Here is a 17441-nt window from a genome sequence, read left to right as displayed (position 1 = left end):
GACGCTACAGTTTTTACAAGCTGTACCATGCCTTATATGACATGTGACCTCTTATTATAACCATGACTCCTGAGTAAGAGACAAAGATCGATTATGACGCCTCAGCATAGTGAAATGAACGACTCAAAAACTTAACATTGAACTTAATTAAATTGTATGATGCCTTTCCTATAACCATATCTTAACTGGCAATATTTTTTCTATATTTTACATCGCATAAATAAAAACATCAATGTGTACGTTGGAGCGGTCAATTATTAGCAAATATTAGTTCATCTCTTATTGCTAAAAAATTAACCCGCTAACCTTGTTACTTTTTTTGACAACTTGGGCATTTCAACCATGAGTAGTAATGCTAAACCTGATATGGGTTATGGTAATACAATTAAACTACTCTCAGATGTCATTAATTTTAACGATTACGTCTTCAAGTAATACTGATGCTTTTTTAACCGCATTACCAATGGAAAGCTAACAATAACATCAAAAACAAAAATGACTACTAAAACTTATATTATTACACCAAATACTGCGATAACTACTACAGGAAAAGTGAGTTGGTAAGTGTAAAAATACAACAGGAAAAACTGCATATCAAGTATTGTAATGAAAACGCATCTTATTTAGTGTCTTATTAAAACTTCAAATAAGAGTGTGATTGTTTTGCATTAACAGAAATAAAGGGCCATATCAAGTTTGTTCGATCCTAGAAATGTACACTATCAATCTAATTGTAATTGTTTTTGATGCATGACATACATTATTACGCTCATAAAGGATACATATTTTAGGCTTTTTTAAATCACGTTTTCTGCAAATATGAAAAGCCTGGTTATATAAATAGGATATGTCCGATAGGCTCGGGTTTTGTCGGGCGGCTTCAAGCAGATGGTTAATTGTACAAATTTTGCATTTGCGTTGACCAAACTTGATGACTGATTGGATCTAGCAGGCTAGGGAATTTACTTAACGCTATTCGGGAGAAGGTCAAGGTTTTTGGTCACTAAAATTAAAAGAACATTTTCTGCCAATTAACTGGAGATTCGACAGAGATATTGCATTTACATCTGTGTTGTTGCTTACACTAACATATAGCTTGAGATTGCTTTTGGGGCGAGAAGAATCGAGGGATATGCAACTGCTACCATAACTAAAAAAATGAAATCATATGGTTTCCGGTCCATAACTTTAATTTGTATTGACATGTCTTGATTAAACTTGACATGCGGGGAGACCTATCAATGCGATTTTATTTGACGTGTGTCGGCTTAACGTCAATTTTGCTGTTTCTTAAATTTGAAATTTAGCGTTCACTCGATAACTATAGTTTTTATAGAGGTATTACATTAAAATGTATGTGTACTTAGCTCACATGCAGACCCAGTTTGTGATTACCTTTGGAGCAGGTATAGTCAAGGTCAATGTATATTGGGATTGCATTTGAGACTTTGTGGATTAAGGTCAATGTCACTGCAATGTATAATCATTTTTATTTAGCTTCATAATTTGAGTTCGGATGGAGCTATTGCGCTAAAAGGTGGGTATGTCGCTTAAATGCAGACTTAGCGTGATATTGCTTAAATTACATTTTTAACTAAAGCCATGTTGTTGTTGGTTTTTTTTCCAATATATGTTCTTTTTTTATTGTTATTACTTGAAATATTAATAGCATTTCCGTAACATGCAAAATATATACCATTGCCACCATTTACAATGGACTGATACGTGGAAAGTATATGTTTAGTTTGGTATTCTTATCCGATTCAAATAAACAAAAAAATATCGTCAGTCTCCGGAACGGCTATAGATTTTTTCCGCTTGTAACATCAGTCAAATTTAAACGAAAAGTATGTTACAGCAATGCTACGGTCTTTATTATGATTTATCATATTGTTATTTTTTTCTTATTAAGCAAGTGTTCATATTTGAAAATACAAGTATGAAACGTTTATGTTAATGCTTTCCCTTTATTGTCTATGGTAATAGATCTGATGCCCTACAATTAATTATGCAGTTTATAAAATTGATCCAAGGTCGAACAATACTGTGCAGCTTCAAATATGTATTTACGATTCCATACGTATTAACTTGAAGACTTCAGCGGAAAAAATGTTTATTTTTACAAAATTGCGCTTTAGCAAATAGAATAATTTACATCAAATCATTGTGTATCCCTCCGTGTTCCGAATTCGAAAGTAGTGCCTATTAATTCAGGCTTCTATTCCTATTGTAGCTGGTATAAAAGCCATGGAGCATTCGCATATATACTTAAGTAATTATATCCTGAACCTAGTTGTGTCCACAAAATGTTGGTGTTTCGGGATAGCGTTTAAATCTGAATGTTTAGCGCTTGCTCATTGAGGGATTTGGCTTTTTGATATTTCACTAGCTAAAACATGAAGGATTTTTCCGAAGGAGTTTGCATTCAGGCAATATCCCTTTTCTTAGAAGTAACATGACGCACTGTTCATTTCAATTTTCAACAAGTTACATCGTTCTTTAAATTATTATTTTTGCACATTCATAAATAAACGAAAAGCAAGAAAACATTTACTTTGGCCGTGTTATGATGACTAGTATTATATTGAATTGATTCTAATCCAACCAAAAGCCTGACCAAGAAACTCTCTCTCTCTCTCTCTATCGATATTTTGTAGATTGCTTCAGCAAGCGCTCTCAGTTTGCATTAACACACGTCAATGTATTATTGCATTATATGATCACGTTCAAATTGGTTATTAATGTTGAGGGATTAGTAATCGTTTTAAATCAAAATATATACATTATAGTTGCTTCCCATGTTTGCAAAATGGCGTCGACACAACAAAATTAAATGTGAAAGACATTTTTTGTATTGATTATTTAGAAAATGTAAATAATCGAGCTTTGAACAACTGGATATGATTTACAGAAGCCTGGTGATAAACACTGAAGTCAATATGGTATGAAAGGTACAATAGTAAAAGTTAATTGTATCAGGCATACATGATTGGAATAAGAATGATTGATGCAAACGAACCAGTCTTATCTGAATTTCGCAAATACATGTAAACACATGAACATTATGTCTTTGCGTCCAGTGCGTTAATTATAACCTTAAAAGTAATGTCTAAGTAACTTAGTCGCAGAACAGCAGTCCTACCGATAATATTATCCGGTATCGTTTATGCAATATTTATATTTTAAGAACTTTAAATAATATGTGAACCTTTGAACGTTTTTTAAATAGACAATATTTGCTGAAAGTTTAATACAGCGGAACTCACAATATACCTGAGCAGATATATAGACATTACAAATGTCTCGTCTCATGTTAAAACTAGATTTGTAACTGACCAATCTCAATGTAACTAAATGTATTAATTAAGATAAAGCAAAGCGTTAGATACGTTTTATAAAAAAAGAGTATATACACATATTGATGCATATTGCATCAGATTTTCGGATTATTTTTTAAGATATTTTTATTGTTTTAACATCAATAGTATATGAGATATTTAAACATATAGACCAGTTGAGTGTGAATTGTCAAAGATTTTTCAATCCTAATTCACAAATGAAACAATTTTCAAACAATCATTTTAAGACTTTATTCAAGTTTAAAATACCACTTTATGTTTTAATCTAAACACCTGTAGTGTTGGCTCAGTTAATTGTTCTAGGACGACACATGTTGTTATGCAACAAAAATGATAACGATATAAAGATATTTTGATCATAATTCATGATTTTTAGGATATTTGATCATTTTAAAGGAGTGTTGTATGACTGTCTTGCATTGATTTGAATGAATTTGTTTTACGTTTGATAGAGTACTTAATCAAAAAGTCAAGCTTTATGGTAAATAAACTATTAAAGTCGCTTTATTTTTTAAGTCACACATGTTTGTATCGTTAAACGAATGGATTATGAACATGACACATTGACCACAGATATATTTACAAGGCGATGATTAGGTTAAATAATAACGAAAGTAATTAATACAAAATAAACTGTCAAACAAAGCAGGAACTATAACTGAAAATTTACAAACACTGTAAGCAAAGCAAACGCAAAACAAATTTTAAAGAGTTTTCAAATAATATTGAGTAAATTGATTAATCAAAATTGACAAAAATAAAAAAGCACGTATTACATTTTGCAACCTATAGTTGATAAAACGATATTTCATTGAGTATAGTTAAACATCAACACAATTTATATTCTTTGCATTAATAATACAAAATAAGTACACAGTAGTAAGCATGATAGTATATTTTCAGTACAAAGTCCTTTATAAAATGCCAGGTGATCAATAGCCGAACTATAACGATATTGCATGGCAATATATGGAGATTGAATTAGATGTTTAGACCTTATAGGTTATCCTAAACCTTAAACAATTACATCGCTAAGTTTTATAGTGTCGACACCAGGTCTATACACTTCAAAACTAGTTGCAACAATGTCTATACACACATATTTAGACAGTATAAATAAAACCCATATTATATGAATAATGCAACTCATGCAAACATCAGACGAAACAAATTCGTAACAAATTCGTAACAAATTGATACATGTTCCTCATCGGAAGTAACAACGAGTCTATATACTGTAGCACATTATATGGCATTGTAACATTAATAGTTCTGATAAACCCCTTTATGCTGAACATAGTCCAATATCACATCATAGCAGAACTTGAACTGCATCTGCAAAAGACAATATGTCATTGTAAAAGTAGAGCACATTTCGTAAAGTGTATAAACATTCATTAATTAACTGGGTTTCAACTACTTTCTCAACTACACAAACAATCCGTGTACTTGCAAGTGTATCAAGTAAACATACCATGCTGCGGATGAGAAGGCTTTTTCCGTACATCATTGTCTTGACTGATTGTAAAATGTTGATCTGCCCATTCTGTTGTAATATGCGATAAATCTCGTTCAATAAAACAGCAACGACTCCGCATTTCTGGAATCCACCGCTGCAAGTCATCGATTATCGGAAATAACGTATACATTTGAACAATACGTGTTTCAAACGCTTAAGAGACAAAAGGAATACATGTACATGTACACCTTAGTTTTTAATAATTAATATTTCGGGTTGGTATTCGAAAAATATTACATGTTTACCAGCATACAACATTAGAAATGTCCAATATATAACATTTCAATAGGTAGGTATACGAACTTGTTTTAACAACAAAATATGTCAACTAGCTCTACGTACTTGTCTAGTATCACTATTGGTGTGTCGTCTGACATTTCAGGCTGCCAAGTTTGCACCGCCTCTATCATCTCAAGCACTTTTGTCCTGTCTGTCGGTATATCTACTCCTTTCCACGAAGACAGCACGAAGTGTTTTATGATTTTGTCGCGGCAAGTCTAATGTTTTGTATTTAAAAGAGAGAGTTATTTTCAAAGTAAATAATAGCAATAATAGAAAAAAAAATGTTATAATTGAAATAAGTTAAAAAAACACGATTAAATAATAATTATCTTCAATGTACCTCCTGTGTCATGGAATAAGTTATTTCAACAAATCCATTTTGTTTTTCCTCTTTCATAACATGTGTGCCTTTTGTTGCATGTTCCCTGTCTTTTCTGTCTATTAGTATATGTTTCTAGCGATGTAAATAGAAACGCTAATAAAATTTGTATGGAATAAATAACATCATTATATATATATATATATATGTATATATATATATATATATATATATATATATATATATATATATATATATATATATATATAAGAAAATCATATTATTATTAATTACTCGGGCTCTTAGTGACGCCTTATGGTGTGATACAAGGTCAGTAAATTAATATTAGGCGAGAGCGTAGCTCGGCCAAACATAAATACACCAACGTGTATCACATAGTTCGGAGATAAGAAGTCGCGTAACGAATTTAACTTTTTGTTTCAATAAAAAGGTCCATTTTACCCCGAAACGAACACAAAAATAAATTCGATAATTATCAAGGCATGCTTAGTAATGCCAAAAGTTGTTTGTATAAAATGACTTTTTTTAAATACAAAAGTAAATATTACCAGTTCAATGTCATCCGATGAAAGATCAATCACCGTTATAGAGCCAAGCTTTTCAAGACGTGACCAAAACATTGCCAGCTGTTTCTCAGTTGGTTTGGGTAGCACAATCATACCCGTCTTTTCATTGAATGTCTGTGCAATATACGTACATTACTGTAAACGTTTCACATTATATAAATAAGTTCATCAATCGCATTAAAGCATTTTCCTTTCTATCGATACGCTTTATGAAAAATGAAACAACACCATAATATAAATCTCTACCAAATAAGACAACCTTAGATTAAATCGATAACAGTGTTTATTACCTCACCTGAGCACAACGTGCTCGTTTTGAGCTCTAGTGAACACTATCGAAGTCACTTTATTTGTCCAATCTTCATGAAACTTCGTCAGAACATATGTGATCTTGTGATAACGGGATATAGTTCGAAAATGGTTTCAATCTGTTTCAAACATGGCTTCTGGGGGACTTTAAAATTGCCCTTTTGGCTTAAGTAAAACATTGTTATCACTTTAGAAGTCATATTTATTTTCTAATCTTCATGAAACTTGGTCGGAACAGGTGTTGCAATGCTATCTCAGCTGTGTTGTAAAATAGTTCCGGTTTATTTAAAACCATTGTACTCATTGGGCATGGAAGTTTTCCTAATATAACTAAAGTAAAACCTTCTTAACAATCTTGATGTTAGATGTATTGTCAAAGCGTCATGAAACTTGGTCAGAACAGTTTTTTATGATATTTAGCCAAGTTCGAAAATGATTCCAGTCTGTTAAAAACATGGCCACCAGGGGGCGGGGCGATTTTCCTTATATGGCTTTAGATGAACTTGTTAACGCTCTGTTGGCCAATGCTAGTGTCCAATCTTCATGCAACCTAGTCTGAACATTTGTCCTAATAAAATCTCGGCTTAGTATGGATCTGGGTCACGTGATTTAAAAAACTTGGTCACTGGATTAAATCTAAAAAAACATTTTATTGACACTCTTGAGGTCGCATTGTTTGTCCATTCATTCTGCAATTTGGTCAAACACGTGTTCTTATATTTGATACCTCAGATATCTCAAGTTCGAAAATAAAAATGTGATTAGAAATTATATATGTATGTGTTTATGAAGTACTTTTGTTATTCTCAGAATAGTTTGGTTCCTTCGGGTCTAAGGTGAGCACCTTACGGTCCATGACCCTTTTGTTAAACCACTTTCTCGTTAATTTAAATTCAATAGCATATTCTATTGAATAAGATGAATTAAACGTTTAATTTATGTGATGTTTAAATGCAAATAACAATAACTCGTATGTGTTGTTTCACATACAATATCAAATATGCTACATTAAACGTTTTACATTTGGGATCCCTGAAAACAATAAAACTCAAACAAAAGAACCACATCATCAATTTACATCAACTTAAATAAATGAAAAGGTATGTAGAATTAACGTACAGGGAGATAGATTTCAGCTGGCGGTTCACTCCTCCTATAATGTTGGCGTCGATATGCATCTACTGCAAATTAAAAGAAAAATACGTATACTTCATAACTTCACATTAAGTGGATATTTAAGAAAACATAGTGTGTGTTTTTGTTTCAAAAATACGAAACGCGTCTTACTTTCAGCCACGTGTGCCCCAATGTTGCCATATTCTGTCTCTTGGCTGGCCACTGGTTGCAAATGTCCCTCATTACTTTCAACACTACGCATACACAACTGAAATCCAAATTGTACAGCCCTTGTATTGAAAACAAATCCGGAAAAATACCTTATTAGCAGGCCGGCGACATGCAAGTTTAATTTGTACAAGTCCTTCATAGCCCGAAACACTTTCGCCTTTCAGTATTGTATATGTAATCGTAAAACATCTGTACATTTATCTCATATGTTAGTTATTGTTTTTCATTATAGTGTGTGTGTTGAAGTTTGTGCTATTAAGAAAAGTGTGCTCTTATTACATATAATTATATACGTCTTGTTTTGTAATAAGTAATTGTACTTGGAAAAAGGGCGGATGGAAAAGGGGTGGACAATGATTTTGAATAAAGGATACTCATTTATTTATATCTGTTTTACTTCGAATTGTTTTTCCAGTCTTGTAGTTGTCAAAATACTGTCTTCTACAATCATGAACTGGTGGACACTTTCAAACTGTCTGGTTACCACGTGGTGTGTCCCAATCAGGAGAGCTTCCGCCAGGGCCTCGTGTAGGTAAGTGTATTGTTCCTGTATATAGACTAGTACAGTATTGGTGCAATTTGCAAAACTACAATACGGTTGTGAATGGGCCTTCATCAATGCGTATTTGTCATAAATATATATCAGGTACGTCCTTTATTTATTCTAAACACTTTGAAGGCAACATATGTTCAACACCATCACAGGCGCAAATATTTGATAAAGAGATATTGATCGTTTAAAAGTACATATCAATTTACCTTTGTCTGGACCATGCTAACCCTTTGTTCGCGCAACGCTTCGACAATCTGGAATGGTCTGACACAGATTTCAAGTTGTGCTTGTGAAATAAGATTGTCGAGAGCAATAAATGTTCCTGTTCGCCCAACACCAGCGCTGTAAATACAATACGCAATCTTCAGCGCAGTTTATCGAATGTTAAATGTAGCATAATTTCGTTTACTTGCAAAAAACCCGGACCTATATCAATAAACATCAAAGATCGTATGTTTGAACTGATACTGGTTTACCTGCAGTGAACCAGAATGGGTAAAAGGTGCTCTTCCTGAGTATCCACCGCTCTCCAGAAGTCTACAAGACACCAGGCCGTGTCGGGAACACCTTTGTCTGGCCACGATTTAAAATGAAACTGCTTGACCACCCTGGTATCACGTCCCTGTTGACCTCAATACAGTCAATACATACTTACAAATACCGAAAATATTAAAGTGAACGAAATCAAACAAAATAATGAATGATCAAATTAATGCTTTCAAATATTTAATACTCGTTTGATACAACAAGTTTGTGCAAATAAAAAATATAACCGCCTTTTGTAGATCGGGTGCATTAACCATAACGAATTAAAACAGACCTTTGTGATTGTGAATGTCCTGATGTTGTAATCAAACATCTCCTCGACATCAACGTACTTGACGTCAATTCGTCCGTACCTGCACACACCGTTCAGTTCCTCGGGCCAATATTGCAAGCATTTCATCTGCATTATAATATGTTTTGTAAAGCACTCCTAACTTGTGTTTTATCGTACGAGATACAATATCAATGAGTCTCTAGCAGTCTTATACGTTTATTATGATTGTCAACATGTATATCAACATTTATCACATATGAAGCACTATTTTTATGCTTATGTTTTGATTTTAAATTACATGAACTGTAAACAAAACATCAGGTATAAAGTAAATACCGTTCCTGTTTCAATCAAATTCGTCAGCATCACAATCTTGTCTAAACTCTGCTGCCATATCATACGCCATAAGTCCTCTAAATTTTTCTCCGTTGAACCTTTATCAACGAGACTTGAAAATATGTGAGTTATGCTAACCGGTGAGTTTAAATTGATACAATATATTTTGCGAAATATTTTTTTACCGAAAAGCAGAAATTTGCTTAACTAAACAAACGAAAGATACGCGGAATATACTCTATTATGATGTGTGTGTTGTTCAATAATTACGATGTTTTACTCACCCTGAGAAGCGATGAATTTCCTTGCCTTTTCAAAGCCCTGTATTTAAAAAAATCTAATTTAAGTATTCAATTACTTTAAGTGTTCTAATTTTCATATTTCAGATTATTTTTTATTCATTAAATTATCTTTTAATGTTATTGATAATGAGATGTCTGTAACAATTTAGATGAAACAAAATCATGAAAAGAAAATCATATCCATGATAATGATTACACTGATATGACCAAACTAAAACGTTTACGTGTATATAGCTGGCGTTGATGTATTCAGATTCTCCATCGAACTCTATTGTCAAGGGCACACGGTTATAGTCGTCTGAAAACAATTGAGCGAATGGTATATCATTAAGGACCGTTACGTAATAAGACGAATTTTTGGTCTAAAAATATACATATATGATTATTGTAAGTGCTCCTGAAACAATTACATATTAAATGTTTATGACAATAGTGTATTTTGAGTAATTTACCTTTAAAATATTGTGTAACTGGACCTGCTAAAATCCAAATAAACCTAAACTTACATGCATACATCTGCTTGTAGCGATTCCTGCCTTTGTTTTCTTCGGACGATGCTATGTCGTGCTTATGGATAAGCCCGCTTCTTAATTTCTTAAATATAATACAAATACTATTATTACGATAATGTTTAATAATGAAACATGTAACTGATTTTTAAAACTTTATATTTGGACTATTAAATAGTCCAAATATAAATACAAATAATTTCTTACTTTAAATTCTTCTTCAAAGAATGTTGAACCGCTTTGAAATTTTTCGTGGATGTAGTCCCAAAGTTCATAAATTTTTATTCCGCGGCTAAGTGTCTTGAAGCTGTAGTAATCATGGTCATCACTAGGGACGGGATTCTCTTTGCCAGACAATAAACTGCTGACATCTACAATTTCAGTAGAAATTTTAAAACATTTTGCAAAGAACAAATGTTAAGCTCTATATAACATATTAGCATGCTTGTTTATAAAAAATTAAACGTTTATTTGCATATTCGTTTACGCCCTTTGGTGCTTTTTGATAGTATGTGCCACCTTATATGTGCAATTCGGCGTTCATCGTTTATTTTCCGAAATGTTAATGATGATTTTCACTGCTCGATACGCATTCTTAGTTTCGCTTATACATTTATTCATCTTAAATTAAACATTTTAAGTTAAGTGCAGTTATATTCAAAAATATGTTCACGTATACTTGTTGAAGCGACTTTCGCTTTGTCTTCTACGGAGACGTTTTTTCCATCATAAGCCCGATCGAGATGATCAAATCTGGTATAGAAACATGTCTCTATCTTTGCTGATGTAGATATTTTAGTATGACATTCTTTACTGAAATTAAATCAATCATAAGATCTGACAGGAATGATATTGTTATTCAACAATGGACTTAATAAAAGTACGCAATTAGATATTACTTTGTATTGTAATATTATAATATTGTTACATGCAAAAGTAACTTACGCATGTAGCTTTTGCCGCCTGCAATATAAGGTTAATAACGTCATTCCTATTATGATAACAACAGCTGCGACGCAACCACCAACTATTCCAGCCACGTTTACGGTACTACTTTTTCCTATCTGTTTGTGTGCTGAAATGGAACATTATATTTATAAATCGGTACTTTACATATGAAACCTGCTTTATATTTCCTCTCTTGTATGTTCATGCGCGAGTTCTGTGAAGATAAAGAGAAGTTTCGTGACGCATTCACGGTTAATACTGAAACAATACTTTCTTACGTGTACAGAAACCATTTTCCATCCTGAATCCATCGTGGCATTGAAGAGACATTAAGCAGGATCCATTGACCTGATGGCACGTGTCGCAGTGACAGTTCATAGAGCAGCTTTGCCCGTAGTGGCCAGATTTACAGGCTGTGTGACAACAATAAAAGAAATATTATGCGAATAGTATAGTATGCGATACAAATTGTCTACACACCATGGATTGTCACAGGAGTTAGGAATATTCCTCATCGCCGCAGGTCGATATATATGTGTAACATTAAATAATGCGGCATGTTTCGACCTAATGGGGCATAAGGGTATAATATAGTATTACATACAAATAAATGCTGTATATTTCTTCTCTTGTTTGTCCAGGCGAGAGTTCTGCGAGGGAGGGACAAGCTTCGCGGAGCATTCACAGTTAATCTGTTAACAATACTTTCTTACGTGTACAGAAACCATTGTTCATCCTAAACCCATCGTGACATTAAAAAGACCCTGCGCACGATCCATTAACGGGATGGCACGTGCCGCAGTGAAAGTCCAGAGAGCAGCTTTGTCCGTAGAAGTCAGGTTTACATGATGTGTTACAACAATAAAAGGAATATAAATTGAATAGTAGCATGCGATAACAATTTTCTACACACTAAGGATTGTCACAGGAGTTAGGAAAATCTCTCGACGCCGCAGGTCGTTATATAGTTGTAAAATTTAATTATGAGGCATGTGTTGACCTAATTGGGCATGGGACATAAACATTTATTACATAAAAATATGCTGTATATTTCTGCTCATGTTTGTCCAGGCAAGAGTTCTGCGAGGGAGGGACAAGCTTCGCGGAGCATTCACAGTTAATCCGTTAACAATACTTTCTTACGTGTACAGAAACCATTTTCCACTCTGAACCCATCGTGACATTGAAAAGACCCTGCGCACGATCCATTAACGGGATGGAACGTGTCGCAGTGACAGTCCATAGAGCAGCTTTGTCAATAGAAGCCAGGTTTACAGGCTGTGTTACAACAACAAAAGAAATATAAATTGAATAGTAGCAGACAGAAAAACAGATATAATAACGAAACAGCTATATCAGAGAAAAATTATATGATAACTAATTAAGCAAAAGCAGCCAGCTGTCTAAACAACACAATTTCAAAATTAAAATTAACTAAGTGCTATAACTCTATAATGTGGACGCAATAGCAATGACGATTGAGCACTGCACGTCCCCTTAATTAACTATAGATGCGAAAGATGTTTCACCAAAGCATCATTGTATCTGTGAAGTGAAGAGGTATAATACTGAGCTTAAAACAAATCTCAGAGGATGTTTCGTCACGTTCACGGGCTCATTTATATCTGCGAAACCCATAATACATTATATTTAAACAGAATGTACCATTATAAACATGCCTTTTTGTGGAATTCCAAGGTGATTTAATCAAATCTAACTTACAATCGGGTTAGTGTTCATTTCAAAATAAGTTATTAGAGAACAACTATTGATTGCCTTATTCTAATGTATGTCAACCTACCCACGCTGTAGTTAACACGTGTCGAAAAGGGACGCTATCGCCATTCGGACATTTACCGGAATATAGCAATACCATAATGACATGCTCATTTGCAATCTACGACAAAGATTAAGATCTCATACATAAGATTACATTAAAAATAATACAAACACCATATGAATTAGTAAAAAAATAATCTTACCAACGCTGCAGTTACTGTTGGTCCACCCAGGCTCACATAGCTCATCGGAGCAGTTACCGGAGACATGGTTACAGTTTGCTCTGTGTAGGCAATGACACTCTGAGGAGCAGTTCAAACCATATAACCCTCGATCGCACGCTGTAAAGTTATAACAAGAGGAAGAAATATGGGTTACTATACAGTAATAGTTAACTAAGTTAATATTAAATCATGTCCCGAAAACAGTAAGAAGTATGCTTCTATGTTATTATACGGGTTTTTCATGCTATTTTATAAACACCGTAGCAACTTTAAAATATAACGTTTAGCTGTCAGCTTTAAAAAAATTAACTCTTTCCAACGCTACAATTGCTATAAACATACAGAACATGCCTAGATCACAAGCTGTAAAATATTATTTTATTATTAATATAGTCTCAATTAAGGTTAAAACTGTAAATGTCTTCCCGTCATAACTTAACTACGATGCGAAATACAATTTCAAACTGTTGAAGGATAGACACTGTTTCCGACTTGTGAAAACATGATATTGAGAGACGACGAAACTCCAAAAATGTTAACGTCGTAATATTGATCGCTCGTTAAACACAACTTTAACAGAAACCTTTAATATCCCTTATTATTATTATATATAAATCGCTCGCTAAAAAGTCGAACATGCTTTGTTTACTTGTTTTTACATATTACACAAAAATTACTCCGACATTCGCTGAAATATAAATTTTTAATATAATTTTTTTTAATAAATAGTGTAAACATATTCACATTTAACCTTTAATATTTTTGACTTTACTAGTCTTAAAATGATACTTCATCGAGTCAATTAGATAACAAAACGCTTTTTTTACATACCTTCGCTACAGTTGTCATGCGCCCATCCAGCTGCACATATGTTATTGGGACAGTTACCATCAATATGATGGCAAGTTTCATTGTTGTAACAATGACATATATAGGTGCAGTTAACACCAAAAGTGCCAGGGTTGCAGGCTGTAATCATAAAATGTCGATTCATCTATACCAAATCAAACCGTTGAACCTGGAAGACTGCGACTTGCTTTAACCTTAGTTTTTCATTAAAACAAGATATAAGACAGTTTTCGAGAAAATGGTTCTTTATAAATAATGAAATACAGTTAAAAATGCAAAGTTGTTAACAGTTTTTCTGATAAACTTGGCATTTGTCAAGTTGATCTTCAACGGTTCTGATTTTCGTTGTGTTAATTTCACTCCCTGGATAAAAGTTGTATTGAAGACAGTGAAACAGAGGAGATCGCTTGGTAATTGACATATCGAATTCTATACATGTATTTTTTCTTTACATAAGATAACATTTACAATACGAACACCATATGAATGATTCAAACATCGTGGTAGGTTGTATCGTGTTGTAAATCTTACCAACGCTACAGTTACCATTGGTCCAACCAGGCTCACATAGTTCATCGGAGCAGTTACCGGAGACATGGTTACAGTTGTCACCTTGAAGGCAATGACACTCTGAGGAGCAGTTCAAACCAAATAACCCTTGATCGCATACTGTAAAGGTGAAACAAGAGGAAGTAATATGAGTAGCTATACAGTAAAAGTAAACTAAATTAATTTTTAATCATGTCTAAAAATCAACAGTCGGTAGTATGCTTGTATGTTATTATACAGTTTTTCATGCAATATTGTAAACACGATTGCAACGATAAAATAGAACGTTTTGCTGTCAGATATCGCAACGTTTAAATCTTACCAACGCTACAGTTACTATGACTCCACCCAGGGGCACATTGATCATCTGAACATTTGCCAGAGACATATTCACAGCTTACTCCGGGTAGACAATTACACTGGGAGGAGCAGTTTAAACCAAACATGCCTTGACCGCATTCTTTTGAAAGGAGAAAAGATAGGGACTACCGTACAAACTCTAAGTTTTCGGTCTATCTATGTTTTCGGACACCCTTCGTTTTAGCAAAAATGATTATTTTTCGTGACTCTATATTTTCGGACATACGGGTTTTCGCCCATTATTAATGACTACAATTTTTCGGACAGTATATTTAACAGCGTTCTTTTACTAGACTACTGCCCCGTTTTCGCTTAGCTGGGACCCTTCGATCATGGAGTTTTACAACCGGATTAAGGTCATAAAACCTGACACAGAATGCTCTGAGGGCGATGGACCATAGCAATTGCGTTCTTGGGTAGATTACCATCTATACCGCTAATAAACAATGGTTTCACCCAATACCAATTGAAATGATATCGTATTCACGAAGCAGTATGGTTGGTTTTGTATAACATTTTATATACCATTTCAAGTAAGAGATTGCAAATAAGTGAAATTGTATTTTATTTAAAGCAGAGAAAGGAGAGTACAACACAATTCAATTAGTGCACATTAAATAATTGCTTTTAATGCAACATAATAATTGACAAACAAGCATAACATATATGTCTCTAAATTTTTGGACACTCGAACTTTTGGAATATTTTTCGTATCTAAATTTTCGGACACCAAAAAGAATTATTTTTAAGTGTCCAAGAACTTAGAGTAATTACGGTAATTGCAATTTATAGAAGAGTGCGTACCATTGGTAACAAAAAGTAATAATTATTGAAGTAATATGTATGTAATACATTTGATATACCGTTCAGAGTTAAGTACAGGTTGATATAATAAGACAGGTGTTTGCATGCCTGCACCATTTCATAAACATAATAATAAGCGTCAAACACGTCTTTATCAATCGGCAATGTTATATCGTACCTGCGCTACAGTTACGAAGGGTCCATCCAGGCGCACATTGGTCATTAGGACAGTGGCCAGAAACATGGTCACATCTTTCTCCATGTAGACAATGGCATGGGAAGGAGCAGTTGTTACCAAAAATGCCATGATCACAGGCTTAATAAGTCGAACAAAACAGAATATTTTAGAGCAAATATCATATGTAATATGCATGCGCCAAAAGTTTTGCATTGTATTCAACGTGATAATAAATCGCTTTCATGTATACTCATCATAACAGACTACATAATTTATCATCTAGCTGCCATAAAGTGTAAATATCAAATCTTACCAACACTACAGTTGCTTTTAGTCCACCCAGGTGCACATAGTTTACCCGGACAGTGACCAGAACTTTTGTCACAACTTGCTCCGAGAAGGCAATGACAACGTAAGGAGCAATTCGTACCAAACATGTCTGGATCGCACGCTGTGATAGTCGAAACAAAGACATTATTATAATAGATGAGTAGAGGAAATGACAATAGCTGTATATGATAAACGATATTTGAAATCAGTATTTACCTGAACAACGCACCAATCATTCATAAAACTCTTACCTACGCTGCAGTTACTTTTCGTCCATCCAGGTTCGCATTGATCATCAGAACAGTGGCCCGAAACATGGTGACAACTTGAACCGTTGATACAATGGCATGCATAAGAGCAGTTCTCACCGAAGAGCCCTTGATCGCAGGCTATAACATATTATATTAAGAAATATATGTAGCGCTTTATAGAGTTGTTGATATAGTTTACCCTGGACTTTAAATAGAAGCAGAAAAATGAGTTTTTCTTCCTTAAGAAAAATATGTCTTGGTTGTACTGCTATGGTCAAACGAAATACTAATATAGCATTTTAAAGGTATACCTTCTGTTAATCAATGTATAAACAAATTTACATATTAGTTGCAATCTATGAGAAAACGTTTTCTAGCGCTACACACTATTATGAACACCAACAACAACCATAAAGCTGAGTTATATCGTTAATTGTGATCTTACCAACACTACAGTTATGTTTTATCCACCCAGGCGCACATATACCGTCGGGACAGCGGCCAGAAACATGGTCACCATATTTCCCTTGTGGACAATGACAGGGGAAGACACAGTTTAAACCAAACATGCCTGGATCGCAAGCTGTTAAATATTATTGTAATAGTAATATCTGCTCAATTAAGGTTAACACTGTTAAAGTCTGTCCGACATAACAAAACTACGATGAGAAATACAGTAACAAACTTATAATGAAGGATAGACACTGTTTTCTGACTTGTGAAAACATGATATTAAGAGAGGACGCACACACAACAACGTCATCATAGTAATATTGATCGCGCGTTAAACGCGACTTTAACAGAAAACATGCATTTCTATATATTATTACATTTTAATCGCTCCCTAAAAAGTCGAACACGATTATTATACTAATTTTTACATAATACATATTATTAAAATAAAAAACATTCTAATGAATAGTGCAT

The 17441-nt window shown here is 33.7% G+C and overlaps 1 protein-coding gene across 1 annotated transcript; it reads right to left on the bottom strand.

Annotated features, from left to right (window-relative positions):
- Positions 1-3576: 3576 nt before the first annotated feature.
- Positions 3577-16017, bottom strand: LOC127839962 (receptor-type tyrosine-protein phosphatase epsilon-like). The gene is made up of 24 exons (XM_052368354.1): positions 15934-16017; positions 14574-14654; positions 14025-14162; positions 13173-13271; positions 11795-11882; positions 11469-11603; positions 11188-11317; positions 10922-11055; positions 10450-10613; positions 10240-10327; positions 9958-10031; positions 9716-9752; positions 9432-9529; positions 9096-9221; positions 8752-8897; positions 8482-8617; positions 8120-8269; positions 7663-7759; positions 7495-7556; positions 6049-6180; positions 5501-5614; positions 5221-5375; positions 4834-4972; positions 3577-4694 (listed from the first exon to the last, which is right to left on the bottom strand). Exons 1-24 carry the CDS (start codon positions 16015-16017, stop codon positions 4623-4625), a joined length of 2679 nt encoding a protein of 892 aa, XP_052224314.1. The 3' UTR covers positions 3577-4622.
- Positions 16018-17441: the final 1424 nt, after the last annotated feature.

This window comes from Dreissena polymorpha, chromosome 7 (assembly GCF_020536995.1).
Source record: "Dreissena polymorpha isolate Duluth1 chromosome 7, UMN_Dpol_1.0, whole genome shotgun sequence".
NCBI lineage: Eukaryota > Metazoa > Mollusca > Bivalvia > Myida > Dreissenidae > Dreissena > Dreissena polymorpha.
The sequence above is the reverse complement of the archived record's forward strand: the minus strand, read 5'-3'. Positions and strand labels throughout refer to the sequence as shown.